Below are 23,482 nucleotides of genomic sequence, written 5' to 3'. Positions count from 1 at the left end.
TATCCTCCCTATACCAGAAGTTTGCAAACCTACTGAGTCACCTCTGCAGCATGGTATTTTTTCTAAGCTCCTCAGGATATCTAAAGTCCAGCTGGGGTTGAGAATCACTGCCCTATGCCATGAACAAAACTACCTGCCAAACTTCCATGCAAAAGCATGGAAGTCTCTCTACCTGCCTTCTCACACTTTGCCTTTAACCTCTGGAAAGAATTCACAGCCTTTCCTAACGACTATCATCTCTTCTTTGAAGGAAGATCTCTCTTCTCTTTCCTCCCCTCCTTTCCCTTGCAGGCAGGTGGGATTACGGGTTTCTTACTCTTTGACCCTATAGCACCTTGTGCTTACATCTATTACAACAGCCCACACTGTTTATAAAGCAATCTGTCCTCTTGTGAAGGCAGAGATAATACACTATTCATCTTTATATTCTCTGTGCTTGGCAGAGGTTAGAAGATAACAGATAAGTAATACATGCTTAATTAAAATATAGTAAATTTTTGGAGCCTGTTGAATAGACCTAGATTTACTAGTATGTATAATAAAGCAAAACAAGATCAACACCTTCCTACCTACTGGATGATTTCATTAACAAAAGGAAAACCTTGCCCTAACTGGTTTGGCTCAGTGGATAGAGCGTCAGCCTGCAGACTGAAGGGTCCCAGGTTCGATTCCAGTCAAGGGCATGTACCTTGGTTGCGGGCACATCCCCAGTAGGGGTTGTGCAGGGGGCAGCTGATCGATGTTTCTCTCTCATCGATGTTTCTAACTCTCTATCCCTCCCCCTTCCTCTTTATAAAAAATCAATAAAATATATTTTTTTAAAAAAGGAAAACCTTTTTTGGTCTATAATCCTACATTTAGAAATAAAAGGCAAATTCATATATGAAGTGATTCATATATTAACTGAAATGAAAATTTTCAGTTGAAGTAGATTCAATTACCCTAATAGTAAATATCAGACGCTTTTCAGTTTTAATAGTAAAAGGATAGAAGAAAACAGGAGGTTTCTGAGTATCTGAAGAGAGTAGGGAAAACTAAGAATCTTGATAAATACTAAAAGGGACTCAACAGATAATGTCTAATTGATGAAATAGCAAGATATGCACATTATTTACATTATAAAACACAGAAATAAATATCAGGAAGAAAAGCTAAAAAACAGAAAGTGGGGTGTGGAAAGGGTGGGTAGCCTAAGTAGAGTCCTTCTTGTATGGCCATGAGGTAAGGAGATGGGGGTGGAGAGGGCCAGGGGTCTTCAGCCTGCCTGTCTGCCCCAAGCCAAGTCTCTACAGTGGAGTCTCTTGGTCGAAGCCCTACCCACTCATATGAAGATCACAGCTGCCCTTTCTTTTAGGGGAGAGGCCTGCAGAGGGAGCCCATGCGAAATGTTCCATTTTTAAAAATTAAATCTGATTGAATCTGTACTTTTATCATTAAAAATAGTAAATCTTTTAGTACTATTTGTTCATAAAAACAAAAACTATTATTTGGGAATGGATTACCAAAAGAATAAATAACATCAGAAGACAATGGAATACTACATAAACTCTACTACTGTACTGGGAAAAAAAGTACTTCTGCAACTTAATGTTTACTCCCAACAACTTAAATTTAATGGCTTATGAATATCTGTATCTTGATTTATATAAAATTTTACCCAAGGGAATTCATTAATTAAGGTATGTATTATAGATATAAAACCTGGCAATCATTTTCCAGATATGTAGCTTCTTACAATGGAAAGACAAAAACAAAAATTTTTTTGCTCCTTTAAATCTTAAGGAAAATGTATAATCTGTAGTCATTTCTAAAATATTGTGCCACATGACTTAATCATTAATTTTCTAAAACTTCCAGATACAGAACAAAGAACAGCAAAAGTCAAAAGAGTTTTAAGATTTTCTATTGCTGTCCCTACTGTCAAAATTTCTATATAAATAAAGCTCAGTATATCCAATGTTGAACCAAATTCTATTTCACTGCAAATGCCACTATGGTCTTTAAAAAACAATAACAAATCAATATTTTAAATTAAAAATATAGCCAAAAGTGATCCTTGGAATTCTTTAAAGAAGAGTGGTATTTTCTTATAACTGCTTTTGAAGGAATTAAATACTGCATCTATAAAGAACATAGAAATATTATATTTTTAGGTGATCTAACTTTTTACTATGTTTTGCTATTTAAAAAATAAGGAACAACAGATTTGGTGAATGGAAAAGGGAAATATCTAAAATTATTTTATTGCTCTTTATAATATAAAAGCCTGTGAAAGAGGAGGCATGTGAGATTACTAACTAGACCAAAATCTGGAAATATCAAGAAATATTTCAAAGTCCAGGAAAAATAAAGTGAAAACATTCTTGATATAATTTTTGAAAAACTGTACTTTTGTCTAGATCTAAACCTACTATTTTTAAAGGCTCAGTATAAGTGTGTGAATTAAAGAAAAAAAAACTGAACTGTGACAATCTGGTGCTACAGGGGCTACTAACGCTTACCTCAAGGGAACCTACTGCAGATAAAGTCCCGTCACTTGCACAGTCCTTTCAGCTGCCTGCCAGTTGTCTCTGTGGAAGGGAAAGCCTGATGAGTGAGAGCCCTATGCCATACTCCTTTGGAGTGTAAGGGTGCCTGCACAGAACTGCACACAACTGTCTACCTAGAGATCCCTAGATGCTTTCCTTAACACAGGGCTTAAAAAGAGGCCACCTTTGCTATTGCCTTTCCACTTAACACCAACACTGAATAGCTAAGGGTTTCTGAGTGTTAACAACTTTTTGGTATTATCAAGGTTAATAATATATCTACACTAACCCAAATAGAAAAAAGACTAAAATGGATCCAATAGAAATAAGTTAACATTGATAGGGAAAACACACACACACACACACACACACACACACACACACACAAATACACTGAAAAGTAAGTAACAGAATTCTGTAATCTGAGAAGAGACAGTACTGCAGGCTATATCCACAAAAACTGAAGTTGCAGCATCAACAAGTAAATGCTAAAACTCAAAGCAATTCCTGTCTATACATTTTTAAAAGATGCCATCAAGTATATCACGCTTAATGTGAACATGGATAGAAATGACTACTTACAAAATCCAATGTATTTTCTCAGTGGGGTCAATAAGTGGGTGGGAGGAGAGGACATTTTTAAGTAAGAAAAGGGAAAACCAAGAGCATGAAATTCCAAAAGAAATTTTAAAAAGAGAAAAAAAGCCCTTATATCTGTATCTTAGAAAGTAAACTCTTACTCAGAGCCAAACTAAGAGGAAAGTATAATAAGAAATAGAAAACTGTGAAGCAATGTATTTCAAAAACCACCTTCAACTCCTAAAATTATGAATAGCTAGTAACTGTCTTCCATTAAGAACACCTATACCACAAGTTCAGCTCCATAAACAAAGAAACTATATTTTCTTTCTAATGACAAATACAGTCTTCAGTCTGAATGCTGTGCTTCATAAGGCAGAATAAAATGCTCCTACAAAAATTTAAAAAGCATTAATAGTACCATATTTAAAATGAAGTTACTTACCTCTGATTCTTTGTCACTTAAAGATCCCAAGCTTCCAAAACTGTGATTAGAGCTTTCATTATTTGTTGAAGCCTGTTAAAAGATTTTTTAAAAGGTAAAACTTAGGAGTAATTATAAATGAAACAAATTACACAAATATATCTTCATAAATTAAAGTATGATTCCTTTAAACAAGAAAGTCAAATTAAGTAAATATAAGAAATACCAACCTCTTAACACTATAAATATCTTGGAAAGTTTTACCAAGTCAATAAAGTTCTGCTGTATTTTAGGGATGGACTCATTACTTGAGTTTTTAGAATACCAAATTCAGGAGGCAAAGGAAATGGGCTATTGTTAGATAACAAGATCCCTAAAACTACTATTCAATGTATAAAATCTAATGCTTCCTTAACTAAAGTATTATTTGTGTTCCTTACTTCTCTTCACAATCTTACCAAATTCCATCATATCCCATCCACACCCATTTGCCTCTCTTCATATTAACAAACTGGACAATCTTTGGTTTGTTTGGGCTTAGTGTTTTAAGAATTTTTTTATCGGTTTGACCATTTTAATTGCTTCACTCAAGAATTTCTACATTTCCTTTACAATATTTTAAATTGTGACAAACAGAAATAAGTTATTATTTTGCAGGATGATGTCTGCTATGTTTCCAATATGTTTCTATTATGCTTATTGTTTTGTGGACTTGTTTGGACCAACAATACATTAAATCAATGCCTTCCAGGAATGATTAAAAGCCAGGGGACGACAGGCATGCCAAAGATGACGCATGAATAAACTTTATGTGGAAGTAGGCCAACTGGTATCCTTATTTCCCTTCAATTTGTAAGAGTAGCTGTTAATCCTACCATTAAAAGGTTACAAGTTTAACTACTGTTCAACTACTTTCAAAACTGGTGACTCTGAGCTATTGCATACATGTTTAGTAATATGCTGGACACTATAAAGCCCATTTTCAACACAAACAACATGCAAACCAATTAAGATTCAAACACTATTTAGAGGAAGTTAAAATCTAATTAGAGCAAGATGATCAAACTTTAAACAAAGAACACCGTAAACAGCAATTAAGAAGTGATAAACTATAGAGATTCAGGGACAATGGAGGCAGTGGCAATGTTTTTCATTATCCCTAAATCTCCACATAAAAATAATAAACCCCAAACTCACACATAACATTTACAACAAAACTGGGTGACTAGAAATCTCTCCAAAATAGCAGATGGGAACATACCAACAACCACAGCACCTGCATGGTATGAGAGGAAGCAAAAGGAAATAGGGTGTCAAACAGATTTGACAACAGAGACTCCCAAAACAGCAAATGCAACTGACCAGTAAGTCAATTTGAGTACAGAAGCTATATCTGGAAGGGTTTCTGCCCTTTCCAATAGTGACTAAGTGCAAGGGGTCCATGGTGAAGTCTGAAGAAGTTAGAGCAACTTAGGCCCTATGAACTCCTGAAACTAATCCCTCACTAAGGGTGTCACAATAAGTATAAACTACTGGGTGTGGAAACAAAACTAAACCCAACAGGTACAATGAAGATACAGAAAAAATAATATAAAAATAACAAGTGGGGAAGGAAGCAAAGCCTACAAATCTCGGAAATTACTTTTGAAGAGTGCCCCAAAACAACAGCAGATGGAGCTCTATAAGGAAAGCCATTCTAAACCAAAAAAAAAACCAACAAAAAAACGGTAAGCAACAGAAAATGATGTAGGTCAGCCTATGAAGTTATTATAAGAAAAAAGACAGTAAGATATAGACTACTGTCCTGATAATAAAAGCGTACCAGAAACATACACATTTCAAAAACTAGGCGAAAACTGTAACCTAGTATTTCGAAATGAGCTAAAAGACATTACTAAAATGACTCAAGACATGAAAGAACAACATAAATCAGATTTCAAAAAAACTCAGAAATAAGGTAACAGAACTTAGGAAGCATCAGAAGTTGGTAAAAAATGGGTTCAATAATGAAGATTAAGCCTGAATGAAACCAAGAGAAAATAAATACAACAGATAATGATTTAAGAGAACTAGGAGGTAAAAAGGAGGAACACTTCTGAAATCAAAAGAAATGAAGAGATAAAAAGAATGAGAGAAAGCAACAACTATTGAAGCAACGAAGATCCAACATTCGGGTAATAGAAGGCTTTAAAGAGCACCACCAGAAGAAAAATAGTAGAAACTGTAGTTCAGGAAATCCTCCTTGAAAAATTGAAACTACTGCCTGAAAGAACACAACATGCACCGAAGAACACAATATGCACCGAAGAATGTTTGATTTTTCAAAGGCAGCACTTTATGCCAGAAAAAAATGAAGTAACATATTAAGATATCCAAGTAAATGTGAATAAAGTGTTCTATTATCCAGTAAAATTGATTTTTAACATATAAAAGGCATACTTATCAAAATGCCAGAAATCAGGAAATACTGCTCTCTTGAGCTTTCCAAAAGAATCCAGAGACAACTTCAGATCACCAAAATGAAGATTCACCGTAAGAACTGATACAATCAATATTATTACATACTGATAAAGGTTAAATAAAAAATACAAGTACGAAACTATGAAATTTAATAGCTAATGCATGCAAAGTTATTAATAATACAATATTTAAAAATTGGAGGATGGAATTTTATGAGAAGCACAAGTGAAAAAACTTTGAATTGTTTTCAGTAAGCACTTTGGCCATTGTGATAGCACAAGTATAGTTGATTTGAGATTGTCGTGTGTATACGAAAAAAAGTCAATAGATATGTGATATTCTAATTCTATCATCTGGTTTACATCCTTGAGAACTACGATTCTTTTTTTTTTTTTTTTAATATATTTTATTGAATTTTTACAGAGAGGAAGGGAGAGGGATAGAGAGTTAGAAACATCAATGAGAGAGAAACATTGATCAGCTGCTTCCTGCACACCCTCCACTGGGGATGTGCCTGCAACCAAGGTACATGCCCTTGACTGGAATTGAACCTGGGACCCTTCAGTCATCAGGCTGACGCTCTATCCACTGAGCCAAACCAGTCAGGATGAGAACTACAATTCTTGATACAGAAATAAAATGATGCGATATAAATAAAAACCTTGTAGTTCTGATTTGAATTGGAAGTATCAATATAAATTCATGAGATATTTTTACCTTTTAAAACAGTGGTTCTCAGCCTTTCTAATGCCGCGACCCTTTAATACAGTTCCTCATGTTGTGGTGACCCCCAACCATGAAATTATTTTCGTTGCTACTTCGTAACTGTAATTTTGCTACTGTTATGAATTGTAATGTAAATATCTGTGTTTCCCGATGGTCTTGGGTGACACTGCTAGCGGTTCTCAACCTGTGGGCTGCTGTAGAGCCTAAGACCATGGGAAAACACAGATATTTACATTACGATTCATAACAGTAGCAAAATTACAGTTACGAAGTAGCAACGAAAATAATTTCATGGTTGGGGGTCACCACAACATGAGGAACTGTATTAAAGGGTCGCGGCATTAGAAAGGTTGAGAACCACTATAAAACATATTTTTTAAAATATAGATTCTGCCACAGGGAGGAACAGAATACCTCTTATCAGACCAATGTTCCCTTGGATAACCATAAATTCTGGAAAAATATATAAAACACAACTACCTGAAAGCACGTAAGCAACCAAGAGTAGACAGAATCTGGGTAGGTGACAACATTTGGAAGAAGAGAATAGACTAGGGGGATTTCCTGTATTTACAGTTTTTGCTGCAAGGCCCCTAGTGTGAGCTGCAGAGCAGCTGAAACTCGGATCATCACAGGCAATCTTACTGGCTTGAAAAACCAGGGTGAAACTACCACAACAGCTAGAAAATAAAGCACCAAAGACAGAGTTGCAAATTCTGCATATTATTTCTATCCATGTCTCTAACTGGTCACTCATCTATGCAAGAGTGGAACAGACTCTAAGCAGTCCAGATAAGGCTAAAACAACTGAATAGAGATGTTAGCTGCCATCCCCTATAGGGAGACATAGTTTAGATTTCAGTTGAGCCAAGTTAATTCTTTCCTAATACAAATAATATCACACACAAAAAATTAATACTCAACAGAACACTAAACTAAATCCCAAAGTCATCAGTCACAGTGTGCATGATATAAACAAAATTTCTAAACTTATGAAGAAACAAGAAAAGGTGACCCATACTCAAATTCATTCTCTAAATTTTTTTTAAAAAATCACCAGATAGCCAAAACCGGTTTGGCTCGGTGGATAGAGCGTCAGCCTGCGGACTGAAGGGTCCCAGGTTCGATTCCGGTCAAGGGCATGTACCTTGGTTGCGGGCACATCCCCAGTGGGAGGTGTGCGGGAGGCAGCTGATCGATGTTTCTCTCTCATCGATGTTTCTGACTATCCCTCTTCCTTCCTCTCTGTAAAAAATCAATAAAATATATTTAAAAAAAAAAAATCACCATTTAGGCCGAAACCGGTTTGGCTCAGTGGATGGAGCATCGGCCTGCAGACTGAAGGGTCCCGGGTTCGATTCCAGTTGAGGGCATGTACCTTGGTTGCGGGCACATCCCCAGTAGGAGGTGTGCAGGAGGCAGCTGATCGATGTTTCTCTCTCATCGATGTTTCTAGCTCTCTATCTCTCTCCCTTCCTCTCTGTAAAAAATCAATAAAATATATTTTAAAAAAAAAAATCACCAGATAGGCTTGACATCAGAATGGAGAAGAAAGTACTGAAGACCAAAGGAAGAGAGAAAAATTATTGAAAAGTAGTTGTTGGAAACTATACATGTATTTGGGATCACAGAAATAAAGAAAAAGGCGCAGAAAAAGTATTTGAAGAATAGCCAGAAAATCCCAAAATTTGGTGGAAGGTGTAAATTTAAAGATTCGAAAAGCTCACAGATAACTCTAAGCAGAATTAAATACAAAGAAAATCATACCTATTAATCTTCTCAAAGAACCAACCTTGTTGCATTAATTTTTCTATTATATTTTTGTTTTCTACTATAGGACGCCCCCCGCCCCCAAATGTATATACACTTTGAATAATTACTTCCAATGGGTTAAATTTGAAAAGAAAGAAATATCAATTGAGCTATCAAAAAAGGTGTGTAGCCCTGGCTGGTGTGATGCAGTGGTTGCAGGGGTGGGCAAACTTTTTGACTTGAGGACCACAATGGGTTTTTAAACTGGACCGGAGGGCTGGAACAAAAGCATGGATGGAGTGTTTGTGTGAACTAATATAAATTCAAAGTAAAGGAACGGAGGGGAGAGCAAGAGAACCCTCTGCTCTTTCGGCTCCGCGGGCAGGATAGAACATCCGAACGGGCCGGATCCGGCCCGCGGGCCATAGTTTGCCCACAGCTGGGTTAGAGCATCAGCCAAGCAATGAAGGGTCGAGGGCACATACCTGGTTGCAGTTTCTATCTCAGCCCCACTGGGGTGGGTGTAGGAGGCAACTGATCAGTGTGTCTCTCTCACATTGATGTTTTTCTCTCTCTCACCCCACGCCCCTTCCAATCTCTCTGAAAACCTATGGAAAAAATATCCTGGGTGAGAATTAACAAACCATTTTTTTGAAAAGTGTACATACGATTTTTTTTTTGGAAACCCTGTATTTTGTTTAATTCTGCTCTAATTTTAATAATTCCTTCCTTCTACTGACTGGGGCCTCATTTGTTCTTCTAGTAAGAATATAGTTCTTTTAGGTGAATGATTAGGTTGTCTATTTGAGATTTTTCTTGTTTGAGAGATAGGCCTGTAATGATATAAACTTCCATCTTATTACCACTTTTGCTACATCCCAAAAGTTTTGATGTCATACTGTCATTCTCATTTGTCTTTGTATCTTTTGACATTTTTAAAACTTCTTTGACCCTGTCGTTTAATGAGTCTCTGTTTTTCCTGCTTTATTTTTTGCAGATAATTTCCAATTCCAAAAAATTGTGGTTGGAGAATATATAGTATATCACTTTTCTTAAATTTGTTGAGGCTAGTTCTGTGTCCCAACATATGGTCTATCCTTAGAAGGGTACATGTGCAGTAGAGAATGATACATAATCTGATGCTCTGGGATGAAAGGCTCTGTAAATGCTGATTATATCCCCTTGGTCTAAGATGTGTCCTTTAAGGTCTTATTGATTTTCGGTTTGAATGATCTAGCTATATCTGTCAATGGGGTATTTAGGTCCCCCACTATAATTTTGTTTCTCTCAGTTTCTCCCTTTAGTTCTGTTAGTAGTTGCTTTATATATTTTAGTGCTGATAAGTGTTACATCTTCTTGATGTATTATTATTACTAGAGGCCCAGTGCACGAAATTTGTGCACTGTGTGTGTGGGGGGGTGTCCCTCAGCCCAACCTGCACCCTTTCCAATCTGGGACCCCTCGGGATCTACAGGGATCGGGCCTAAACAGGCAGTCAGACATCCCTTTCACAATCCAGGACTGCTGGCTCCCAACTGCTCACCTGCCTTCCTGATTGCCCCTAACCTCTTCTGCCTGCCAGCCTGATCACCCCCTAACCACTCCCCTGCCAGCCCGATCGGTCCCCAACTGCCCTCCCCTGACAACCTGGTCACCCCCAAATGCCCTCCCCCTGCATATTCCCTCTTTATTAGATAGGATTTTTTCTTTAACATATTGGACAGCCCTAACTGGTTTGGCTAGGTGGATGGAGCATCGGCCTGCAGACTCAAGGGTCCCAGGTTCGATTCCGGTCAAGGGCATGTACCTTGGTTGGGGGCACATACCAATGGGGAGTGTGCAGGAGGCAGCTGATCGATGTCTCTCTCATAGATGTTTCTAGCTCTCTATCCCTTTCCCTTCCTCTCTGTAAAAAATCAATTAAAAAAAAAAAAAAGAAAGAAACATTTAAGATTCCTCCATATCTGCCTGGCTGGTGTGACTCAGTGGTTGAGACCCCAGGCTGCCACAGCTGGGAGGGGATCGTGCCGTGGGGGTGCGCGCCCCTGCTGGGCTGAGACCCCAGCCCAGGCTGCCACCGCTGGCCGGGGATCGTGCTGTGGAGGTGCGCGCCCCTGCCAGGCTGAGACCCCAGCCCAGGCTGCCGCAGGGGATCGCCGTGGGGGTGCGCGCCCCTCCCAGGCTGACACCCCAGGCTGCCGCCGCTGGGAGGGGATCGGGCCGTGGGGAGTGAATTTTTGTTTTTTATAAAGGGTCAGGAGGGCCTCTGGGCAGCATTCCGCCAGGCCGCTTACTCTGCAGGCTCTCAGTGGCAGCCCTCCCTGAGGCTGGGGGACTCCAGCGGGGCTGAGAGGACTGGTTGCTACCATCTTGTGGCTATGGGCGCCGCCATTTTGTCGCAGACTGATGGTTAATTTGCATATTACTCTTTTATTAGATAGGATTATAAAGTATCCAATTCTACCTCTTAACTTTTTTTAAAGTTTTATTTTAAAGAAAAAGGGAGAGGGAGAGAGATGGAAACATCAATGATGAGAGATATCATATGCCCTGACTGGGAATTGAACTGTGACCTCCTCCTGTAGCAAGATTTCTGGTCAACACTCAACCACTGAGCTATACCTGCCAGACTGGGTTTTGTTTTTCATCCAATCACTACTCTGCTTTTTATTGGTGAGTTCAGCCCACTTACATGTAGGGTGATTATTGATGTATGAGGATTTCCTATAGCCATTTTACCGTTTGTTTCTCATAGCTCTGTGTTTTCATTGTTCCTTTTCCCTTGTGTTTCCATCTGTTATTTTAGTTTGGTGGTATTCTATGATTTTTTTCCTTTGTTTTCCCTTTTTTTGTCGTCTCAGTTCTAGATTTTTTTGTGTGGTTACCACTAGGGTTTATGTAAAAGAAAGTTCCATACCCAGGTAACATCACAGGCAAACTACTGAAAACCACAGATAAAAAAAATCTTACTACAACGAGATATCGCCTCATACCTGTCAAAGTGGCTGTTATATATATACTGAGTGGCCAGATTATCCAAAGAAAACAAAAACACTAACTTGAAAAGATATGTGCATCCCTGTATTCATTACTTAAAATAACCAAGACATGAAAGCAATCTGTACCTGTGAATGGGCAGAGGAAATATGATGTGGTATATATATGTACACACACAATGGAATGTTATTCAGACATTGAAAAGAAAAAAAATCTTGTCATCTGTGACAACATGAGTGTACCTTGAGAGCATTATGCTCAGTGAAATACATCAGACAGAGAAAGGCAAAAAGACTGCATGAGTTCACTTGCATGTAGAATCCAAAACCAAAAACAAAACTGAGCTCATAGATACAGAGAATAAATTGGTGGTTGCCAGAGTTAGGAGGTGGGGAATGGAAAAGGGGTCAAAGGATATAAACTTCCAGTTATGGGGATGTAATGTACAGGCATGGTGACTATCCTATCAAATAAAAGAGTAATATGCAAATTGACCATCACTCCAAGACAAAAGATGGCTGCCCCCATGTGGTCAAAGATGGCCGCCACAAGATGGCCTGCAGGGGAGGGCAGTTGTGGGCAGTCAGGGGTGACCAGGCCAGCAGAGGAGGGCAGTTGGGGGTGACCAGGCTGGCAGAAGAGAGCAGTTGGGGGGGACCCAGGCCAGCAAGGGAGGGCAGTTAGGGGTGACTGAGCCAGCAGGGGAGGGCAGTTAGGGGCTACCAGGCTGCCAATGAAGGGCAGTTAGGGGTGACTGGGCCAGCAGGGGAGGGCACTTAGGGGTGACCAGGCCGGCAGGGGAGGGCACTTAGGGGTGACCAGGCCGGCAGGGGAGGGCAGTTAGGGGCAATCAAGTCAGCCAGAGAGCAGTTAGGCGTCCATCAGGCTGGCAGGGGAGTCGTTAGGGGGTGATCAGGCTGGCAGGCAGAAGCGGTTAGGGGTGATCAGGCTGGCAGGCAGAAGCAGTTAGGGGCAATCAGGCAGGCAGGTTAGCGGTTGGGAGCCAGCAGTCTTGGATTGTGAGAGGGATGTCCTACCGCCGGACATCCCTCAAGGTGTCCCAGATTGGAGAGGGTGCAGGCTGTGCTGAGGGACACCCACCCCACCCCGTGCACGAATTTCATGCACTGGGCCTCTAGTAGTTAATAATACTGTACTGCACATTTGAAGGTTCCCGAGAAAGTAAATTTTAAAAGTTCTCATTATTAAGAAAAAACAATTTTAACTATGGATGGTAACAGAAACTTACTATACTTACTATAGTGATCATTTTGAAATATATATAAATATGGAATCATTATGTTGTACACCTGAAACTAAAAGCTTAAGCGACCATTACTACGGAACGACCAGAACAACTGGTCACTATGACGCGCACTGACCACCAGGGGGCAGACATTCAACACAGGAGCTGCCTCCAGCCCGCAGGCCCCTATGACCGATGTGGCCTACTGGCCAATCTTCTAGTCCCTCCCCCTGACCAGCAGGCCCCAATCGCCCGATCGGGGCTGGGCCCCTGGGCTGGGATGGGGAACCAGGGGTGGGTGGCAGTGGATGTGACCCCTTTCCCAGGGGGGCCTAAGGCTGGCTCCCTCTTCAGGGCTGGCGGTAAACCTCCTGGCCTTCCCCACAGCCAGCAGGTCTCAATCACCTGATTGGGGCCAGGTCCCAGGCGATGGGGAACTGGGTTTGGGTGGTGGCGGACGCAGGTGCGAGGGGAGGAAGAGGAGGAGAGGTGGGGAACCACATGGTGGCAGCGTGCAGGTGGCGAGGGAAGGAGGAGATGGGGAGGTGGGGAACCTGATAGGCCCTAATCGTCGGCCAGGCCTAGAGACTCCACTCGTTCATGAATTTTGTGCACCGGGCGGGCCACTAATATAATATATGAGTATAATATTATATGTCAATCGTACCTCAATAAAAATTTAATTAAACATTTTTTTTTAAATCTTGAAAGCTGCCTTGACTGGTTTGGCTCAGTGGCTAGAGCGTCGGCCTGCAGACTGAAGGGTCCCAGGTTCGATTCCGGTCAAGGGCATGTACCTTGGTTGCGGGCACATCCCCAGTACGGGGTGTGCAGGAGGCAGCTGATCGATGTTTCTAACTCTCCCTCTCCGTCTCCCTTCCTCTATGTAAAAAATCAATAAAATATATTTTTTAAAAAATCTTGAAAACCGCCAGAGAAAAACAACCTATTATATACATGAGAACAACAAAAAAGAATATAACTGACTTCTGGCTTATGATAAATACTAGAGGCTAGACTTAATCTCTGGAAATGGTGAGCCAGGAGAACTCTGGACCAAGACACAGAAAGCACAGTTGAGACAATAAAAGACATGAAGTGCAAGATGACACACAAATGAAGAGAACCCTTAGCCCTTTTCCTGTCCTCAGTTCTAGAGAGTGACCAACCAAAGTGAGCAACCAAAGACAATAGAATTTTGAATTTTTCTCAGACAATCAGATCATCTCAATAGAGAAGATTTATAGAAACCAAAAATAAAATGTCTGAAAAACGACCCAGTCATGTCATCCTACTGCAACATTCACCAGTCAGTAAGCCCTGCCTACTCACACAAAGCTTCCAATCAGCATTTCAGTGCCTCATGCACAGATATGAACAAAACTCAGTATCAGCACATATCTAAAGAAATACAAACAAAAAATAAACAGAAACCCATACAAACAATGACAACTCAGGGACCACCACCACAAAAAAACTTCACACACACACACACAAAAAAACTATTACAAATATCCTAATCACAGCAAACTATAAAATGAAACATTTAGAAAAGGCTCCTGGAAATTAAAATATGATAGCTAAAATAGAACAACAAAATCAATGGATTCAATGATAACATTGAAGAACTCTTCCCCAAAAAAGAGACAATTTACATAAAGAAAACTAGAGAATCCATCCAAGAAGTCTTTGTCCAAGTAATGAGAATTAAAAAAAAAAAAAAATCAGAGAGAGGATCCAAGATGGCGGCGTAGGTAAACACCTAAACTGCTGCCTCACACAACAATTTCAAAACTACAACTAAAAGACAAAACGTCTATCACCCAGAACCACAGGAAAGCTGGCTGAGTGGAAGTTCTACAACTAGAAGGAAAGAGCAAACAGCATTGAGGGGTGAACAAGCGCTAAAAAGCTGAGGTACAGAGACGTGCGAATTGGGGTGGCGACGGGTGACTGGGAGCGCTGCTTTTTTCAACCCGAAGAAAGATAAGCTCCCAATTACTCCGAACTCCAGTTTCTGGGGAGACGCGGGGGACCCAAACTCCTACGGGGAGAAGCTGGACTGTCTGCCGTGGGGTCGGAAAGTGAGGGAGGCTTGCTTGCAGGGCTGCGCGCAGGAACAATTGTTTACTGCGCTGGGGCGCGGGACTCGGGGACATGGTCGGAGACACAGAGCCGACTTTTGGCAGCCATCGCTGTTTGCCATGCCCTAGCCTAGTCACGCCCTGAGACCCCGCCCTGCACAATCTATGAACCCACCCAAGCTCCAAGCAGCGGCTTTAGCATATGAATGGCCTGCCCTATCGAAGCTTAACCTAGGAAACTTGCAGCCCTGGTCAGACAGCTCCAAAACCTCCAAACCCCAAGCAAAGAGGAGAAAACTGCAGTTCTCGCTGTAGCACCTGCTGGGTGGCCTCAGACAGTAGCTGACCTGCACCCCATTGGAGATCCAGAAGCCAGTGTACCTAGTGGTCAGAGTGAGACACCAGATTTCAACTCCTTGCATCCATAAGTGACACATTCAAGAGGCAGACTCAGTGAGCACCAAAGCCCCACTGAAACAAGTCCTGCACCATAAGCGTGTCTCCAGCGCAGCAGTTCTTCCATTATAGACACAGCGGGTCCTCACAGCCAATTGGCCTGGAGGTCAGTTCCTCCCAGTGTACCAACAGCAATCAAGGCTTAACTACACCAAGATTTTGCACTCAGCCCACAAAGGGGTGTACCAAAGGCATCCACCTCAGGTGATTGGGGAGGCTGAGCTACTGGCCCCTATAGGTCACCTACCACACAAAGCCACTCCATCAACACAAGGAAGCAGCAAAATGCGGAGACAAAGAAACATGTCACGAATGAGAGAAATGGAAGAAAGCAAACTACTGGACAACATAGAGTTCAGAACCACATTTATAAGGTTACTCAAGAATCTTCTAAAAACCGCCGAGAAACTTGATGAGACCTCCGAGGAGCTTAGTGAGACCTTCAAGGACCTTAATGAGAATGCCAAAAAAATAAAAAAAGACCAGTCAGAAATTAAGCATACACTGGCTGAAATAAAGAATATACAGAAACTCAACTGTAGATCAACGTACCCCAAGAATCAAACCAAAGATCTGAAACATGAGGAAACAAAAAACACCCAACCAGAAAAACAAAAAGGAAAAATCCAAAAATATGAAGATAGTGTAAGGAGCCTCTGGGACAACTTTAAGTGTACCAACATCCGAATTTTTGGGGTGCCAGAAGAAGAGAGAGAGCAAAATATTGAAAACCTATTAGAAGAAATAATGACAGAAAACTTTCCCTACCTGGTGAAAGAAATAGACTTACAAGTTCAGAAAGCACACAGAACCCCATACAAGAGGAATCCAAAGAGGACCACACCAAGACACATCATAATTAAAATGCCAAGGGCAAAAGACAAACAGAGAATCTTGAAAGCAGCAAGAGAAAAACGGTTAGTTACCTACAAGGGAGCACCCATACGACTGTCAGCTGATTTTTCAACAGAAATATGCAGGCCAGAAGGGAGTGGCAAGAAATATTCAAAGTGATGAACAGCAAGAACCTACAACCAAGATTACTCTACCCAGCAAAGCTATCATTCAGAGTTGAAAGTCAGATAAAGAGCTTCACAGACAAGAAAAAGCTAAAGGAGTTCATCACCACCAAACCAGGATTACATCAAATACTGAAGGGTGTTCTTTAAGAAGAGGAAGAAGAAGAAAAAGGTAAAGATAAAAATTATGAACAACAAAATGACATCAAATACATACCTACCAACAAGTGAATCTAAAAATCAAGTGAATAAAAAATCTGAAGAACAGAATGGACTGGTGAATATAATAGAATCAGGGACATAGAAAGGGAGTGGACTGACAATTCTCAGGGGGAGGGGGTGTGAGGGGTGCGGGAAGAGATTGGACAAAAATCTTACACCTATGGATGAAGACAGTGGCGGGGGATAAGGGTATGGGGTGGGGTGGGGAATCAGGTGGAGGGGAGCTATGGGGGAAAAAAGAGGAACACCTGTAATAATCTGAACAATAAAGATTAAAAAAAACAAAAAAAAAATCAAAAAAATCAAGGAGCTGAAATTATCAAAGAAATAATTGAAGAAACTTTCCCAAGATGACTTTCTGGATTGGAAGGACACACTTTTGAACTAAGCACACTGATTCAAGGAAGACCACACCAAGGCAATTATAATTTAAAAATTTAAATGCTGAAGATCAAAGAGAAGATCCTAAAAGCTTCCAGAGAAGAATAAACAAGTCACTTACTAAGGATCAGGAATCAGAATCTTAGCATAACACTGGAAGCTAGAAGGCAATGGAACATTTCCTTCAAAAGTCTGATAAAAGGATTTCCAACCTAGAATTCTATAAGTACCAACCAAGCGGGAAGAGGAGACTATGCAAGGTCTCAAAAATTTGACTACCCATGTACCTATTTTCTGGAAATTACTAGAGAATCTGTTCCACCAAAACAAAAGAATAAACCAAGAAAAAGACATGGCAGAAAGGAAACAAGAGCTCAAACACAGGACAGACACAAAAGGAATTCCCATACCGATCAAGAAAAGAGATCCAGGATGGCAGGCACTCAGGAGAAATAGCTACTAGCCTAGATAAGAACAGAACAAGGCAAGTTTCAGTGGTAATACCTAAAGAAAAAGAAAAATAATTTGCATTTGAAAATAGTGACAGATTCACACACCTCTTCTGGAGAGTTTGTGAATGCTTATACTGAACTAGAGGCCCAGTGCATGAAATTCATGCACAGGGTGTGTGTGGGGGGGCTCCCTCAGCCCAGCCTGCACCCTCTCGCAATCCGAGACCACTGGCTCCTAACTGCTCGCCTGCCTGCCTGATCGCCCCAACCCCCTCTGCCTGCCTGCCTGATCGCCCCTAACCACTCGCCTGCCTGCCTGATCACCCCTACCCCCTCTGCCTGCCTGCCTGATCGTCCCTAACCACCTCTGCCTTGGCCCCCACCACCACGGCTTCATCAGGAAGGACATCCGGAATGACGTCCAAAAGGTCATTCCGTTGTCTGGTCTAATTAGCATATTACGCTTTTATTATTATAGATTATTATTATAGAAGATACTAAAAACCGAAATAAGAAAATCAGCTTTAACTCTAGGGAAAACAAGTTGTTTATAAAAGAAAAAATTAAATCATAGAATCTCATAGCTGTAAATAAAACTTACATGGTATCTATAATAAAAACATAATATGCAAATCGACCGAACAACCGAACAGCAGAAAGACCATCCGAACAACCTTCCAGACGACCACACTATGACACGCACTGGCACCAGACCAGCCAAGGCGGATGCGATGCTACTGGTCGGGGGGCCCGATCATAGCCCCATGATCGCCCCGCAGAGGGAGAACCAGGCCACCCTCTGCGCGTCAATCGATGGGGGTGGGCTCCGCGATCGATGGCCCTGCAGAGGGAGGCCCAGGCCATTGGCCAGGGGTCGATCGATGGGGCAGGGGCTCCACGATCGCCCCAAAGAGGGATGCCCAGGCCACCCTCTGCAGGGCGATTGATCGGGAGGCTCTGCAGAACTGGGGTTGTGTGGTGGCAGACGCAGGTAGCGCCAGGCCAGTAGAATAGGCCATAGGTTAGGTTGCTGCTGGGGCACTGTCAGCCCCAAATCTGCTTCACCGCACCCTGGACCCAGAAAGGAGGGAGGAGGGAGCTGGTGTGCATCCAGGTCCTTGGGGCTGGGCCTGCAGGAGGGGTCTGGCAATCCAGGACCCCTAGGGGGATATTGGAGAGCCAGTTTCGGCCCAATCCCCACAGGCCAGGCCAAGGGACCCCACCAGTGCACGAATACATGCACTGGGCCTCTAGTTAAAATATAAAAGCAGCCCTGACTGGTTTGGCTCAGTGGATAGAGCGTCGGCCTACAGACTGAAGGGTCCCAGGTTCAATTCCAGTCAGGGGCATGTACCTTGGTTGCGGGCACATCCCCAGTGGGGGGTGTGCAGGAGGCAGCTGATCAATGTTTCTAACTCTCTATCCCTCTCCCTTCTTCTCTGTAAAAATAAAAAATAAAATATATATATATATATATATATATATATAACACATAGGCACATGGAAAAAAATTTCATTACAGAAATGTAAATTTCTCTCTCCCACATCAGTCCCACTATCCAGAGGCAACTACTTTAAAAAATTGTTTTTAATTAAATTTTTGAATAGGCAATGTAAACAGGCTACTACTTCCTGTTTGTTTCTTACCTTTCTTGAGGCTCTATTGTCTACACTAGCAAATTATACATTCTTTGGTTCTTCCCTTCTTACATAAAACATAACGTTATATAGACTGTCCTGCACTGCCTTTTTTCTCTTACTATATCTTGAAAAAATTTCCAAATCTACACATAGATCTTCATTTTTTTCCTTTGCAACTTACAGGTGCAGAGTATTCCACTGCATGTACTACAGTTCACTAAGTCCTTCATTGATCCTACCAAGACAGATGAAGAATTTAGTTTCATTGATATCAGCTTCACCTTCCTCCTGTTATATGCATTTACATTTTTGTTTTTAATTTTTCAAATCATTACCTCAAATTTAAATAATATACTGTGTACAATTTTTATTTTTTCACTTTACATTGTGTGTGACCCATTATGTAAAACAAGAAAATAAATCTTTACATTTAGCTCCTTTTCTCAACATGACAGCTACACAATAACTTTACATTAGTACAGTTTATAACATTTACCTTTACTTTCTACCAGTAATCCTATAACAGAGCCACAAACTCATAACACAAGGATCTGGGGCAAGTAAACAGGTGAAGTAGGCTTAGGGTAAGATTAAAGAAGGAGCATATGATGGAATAAAAGTTCTCTCTGCAGTCAGTTTCTGTTATTAGCTGAAAACAATGAATTAGCAAATGCTACTAGGGGAAATATACCATTAGGTTCCTGTAAGTTTCTTCATTATTTTCCTCAACCAATTAATACATAACCTTGTTTTATATAAAAGTGTGTTGTTTAAAGATACCTTAAAATTTTTTTTATTGATTTCAGACAGGAAGGGAGAGGGAGAGAGAGCTAGGAACATCAGTGACGAGAGAGAATCATCGATCTGCTGCCTCCTGCACATGCCCCACTGGGGATGGAGCCCACAACAGAGCACGTGCACTGACGGGGAATGGAACCACGGCCTCCTGTTTCATAGGCTGATGCTGAACTACTGAGCCACCAAGGCTGGGCTAAAGACACCTTTTTAATATATAGTGTCAATTAACTATAACTCATGCCCAAATAAAGCGTATCACCTCGTATTCTCTCCCTCAGGCACGTCACAATTGGTGCTTAGAACACTAGACAGCACTACAGCATTACTACCCTTGGGGCTATTCTGAACAGCAAAACTACCAATAAAAGGCACAAAAGTGTGAAAAACATGGCACTAAGTAAACTGCGAAAAGAACATGTTTACAACATGGGCGCTGAAACATGTAGGCAGAATGTCACTTTGTTTAGCCTCAAGTAAAAACTTTCACCACTTTCCACATGTACAGGCCCTTGAATGACCAGCAAAACCAATGGAAGAACTGATTTTAAGGTTACAAAGAAATTTTAGCAGTTGGCAAATTTACAATTATAGAATCCTTGAATAAAGAGAAATGACTATTGTGTATGTATGTATTTCTATCAAATCAAGCTTATAAATTATATTGTGCAAATTCTGTCTGTATAGCCTTTTACACGTATTTGAACAGTCACAATCTAAGAGAAGTATATCAAAACCCCTCACTATAACTGTACTTTAATAAATTCACAATGTGTTTGTAGGACTGTTTGACATATAGAAGTTTATAACTGTCATATCTTCTCTGTGAATTCTTAGTCCTTAAAAAATATCTTTGTACCATTCAGGCTTTTGGTTTTGAGAAACATTTTGATATTCATTCATGCATTCAAAAATATTTATTGAGGGCATTAGTAATGTTGATGATGCTGAGGTTTAGCAGTGAAAAAAAGGCTTCAGTCCAATGCTCATGGGATTTACATGACAAGAAGGGAAAAAGACCATAAACAAACATATAAATGTTTAGCATTATGTAAGAAACCAACAGTAATATTTTAAAAATTAAATGGAGCAAAGGATAGTGTGATACAGGTATCATCTTATGTAGAACTAGAAGCCCGGTGAACGAAATTTGTGCACAGGTAGGGTCCCTATGCCTGGCTGGTGATCAGGGCCGATCAGGGCCTTCCAACTGCTGGCCAGGGCCTTCCTTCCAGCTGCCGGCTGGGGCCTTCCTTTGTTCCGTGCCGCCCCCTTGTGGTCAGTGCACATCATTGGGAGCGATCAAACTCCCGGTCAAACTCCTGAGGGGACACTTTGCATTTTAGCCTTATATATATATAGATGGTTAGAGAAAGCCTCTCTGAAGAGGTGACATTTGAACAGAAATTTTAATTAAGTGAGGAAGAAGTGTGTTGGAGGCAACAGGCAAATAAACCAGTGTGGGTGCAGTAGTGAAACAGTTATTAAATAGGGAAGTTAATCTAGAACTAGATCAGAAGGTCTTGTTAGGACACAATGAAGACATTTAATTTTATTTTAAATATCATGGGAAGTCTTTGGAAGGTTCTGAGTTGGGGAGAAACTGATCTAAAATTTATATTTAATTCCACTTTCTTTTTCTTTATGATTACCTGAACTATTTTCTTTATAGTTATTTCCAATCTTTGTCATTTTGGGGGAATGCTTCTTGTCAACAGCCTAGATTCTCATTTACTGTGGTAACATACTTTTGGAAGATAAAGTTTTTTCAAAGTAAAACACTGTAAAGAAAGGGGGGAGAGGGAAAAACCCCTGGAGGAATACATATCAGTTTTTAAGAAAAAAGGAATATATTAATGAATATAGCATGTCATCATAACACTAAAAATAGAATATATATAACTTTAAAACATCAGAAAAAATTCCATTTACCCAATGGAAAGCAAGGAGTGAAGGGAATAAAAGTACAAATAAAAGACATTAAACAATGGCAAAACTAAGTAATAACAATTACAATAAATGTAATGGACAAATGCACCCTTTAAGAGGTAAAAAGCTCATCTTCACTCAAAATGACATGTTGTCTACAAGAAACATACTTAAAAAAAAGTAAAAATAAAATAGAAAAACAAATACCCAAGATAAAAATATATCAAAAGAAAGCTAAGAATGTAATCTTGAAATCTGAAAAACAAGTATTTAAAAAAAAATGAGTCATGAAAACAACACAATAAGTAGATATATGCATGTAAAAAATATATAACCTTAAAATACATGAAGTAAAACTACATAAATCGATAATCACAGCTAAAGATTTTAATACAGCTCTTCCAAAAAAAGACAGACCAAGCTAAGAATATAGGGAGATATCTAAGGTCTGAACAAATAGAATTAAAAGATATTAGATATGAACTATTTATAAAACAGGCTATATTTCGGGGATTGGCATCACACAGACTATATATTTTTAAAATGTAGTGCAAATTAGAAACCCATAAAAAATGAACAGCTCAAAATATCCCACATAAAATAACCCTTGTGTTAAAAAGAAAATTATGAAATATATAAATCTAAATATTCCATTTACACAATGGAATACTATGCAGCTGTAATACTTGAGACAGCATGGAGGGACCTGGAGAGTATTATGCTAAGCAAGATAAGACAGTCAGAAAAAGACAAATGTCACATGATCTCACTTATATGTGGAATCTAATGAACAAAATAAAATGATGAACAAAAAAGATCCAGAGATATTGAAGCAAGCAACAGACTGACATATTTCAGAGTGGGGGGGTGGGGAAGGGGAGGAGCAGGAAGAGATTAACTAATGAACTTACAAGAATATACGCAGAGCCCATGGACAGACAGACAATAGTGTGGGGAAGGCCTAGAGAGGGGAAGGGAGCAGGGTGGAGGGGGTCAGTGGAGCGGGGTTAAAAGAGGACATCTGTAATAGTTTCAACAATAAAAATAAATTTAAAAAAAGGAATATGTAAATCTAAATAACTGAGCTGATATTATTTCACACCCACTAGAATGGCTGAAATGAGAATCATAGCACTGAATATTAGTAAGGATGTGGAACAATTAAAATTCTTATATATACTGCTGATCACAGTAAAAAACTACACTTTGGAAAAAAATCTGTTTCTAATCGACGTTAAAACATACTCCTACCCTATTCCACACCCAAGTATTCTCAGAGAAATGAAAATATATAGTCACAAAAAGATTTATACATTGAGGTTTATTTGTGTTGTTGCCATTGAGTAGATTATTCTTTTTTGTTGTTGCATGGACATACCAGTTCTCTATTTGTAGAGTGATATTTGGATGTTTTCAAATTTTGCTTGTCATGAATAAGGTTGCTATAAATATCCTTGTGGTGGGGTTATACAATTGTATATATTTGTCAAAACTTATAGTAGAACTACTGTATGTAATAAAAAGGATTAATTTTACTACATGTAAATTATACCTGAATAAAAATCATAACTGAACGCTTAAAATGTATTTGTTATAAATTATGTCTCTATATAAGTAAATAAACTAATTCATTTAACCCAGTCGCTGAAAGAAGAGCCACAGAGGAAAAACCCAAAGTAACAACTATGAAGACAAAAGGCAATGTGGAAAAAAACCAGTGAAACAGATTAAAACCAAAATCAATTTCTTAGAGTCATTAGATTAGTCAGAGCTCTGGCAAGAAGGAGTATG

At 39.9% G+C, this 23,482-nt stretch overlaps 1 protein-coding gene across 1 annotated transcript in view; it reads right to left on the bottom strand.

Moving 5' to 3' along the window:
* The window catches only part of TLK1 (tousled like kinase 1), a 171,466-nt gene that overhangs the window by 83,234 nt on the left and 64,750 nt on the right, over positions 1–23,482 (bottom strand). Inside the window, exon 3 of the mRNA XM_080668804.1 lies at positions 3,553–3,624. Coding sequence (XP_080524930.1) covers positions 3,553–3,624 — 72 coding nt within the window. The remainder of the gene's footprint in view (positions 1–3,552; positions 3,625–23,482) is intronic.

Source organism: Plecotus auritus, assembly GCF_963455305.1.
Source record: "Plecotus auritus genome assembly, chromosome: 5".
Taxonomy (NCBI): Eukaryota; Metazoa; Chordata; class Mammalia; order Chiroptera; family Vespertilionidae; genus Plecotus; species Plecotus auritus.
This window is presented reverse-complemented; position numbering and strand designations above follow the sequence as displayed.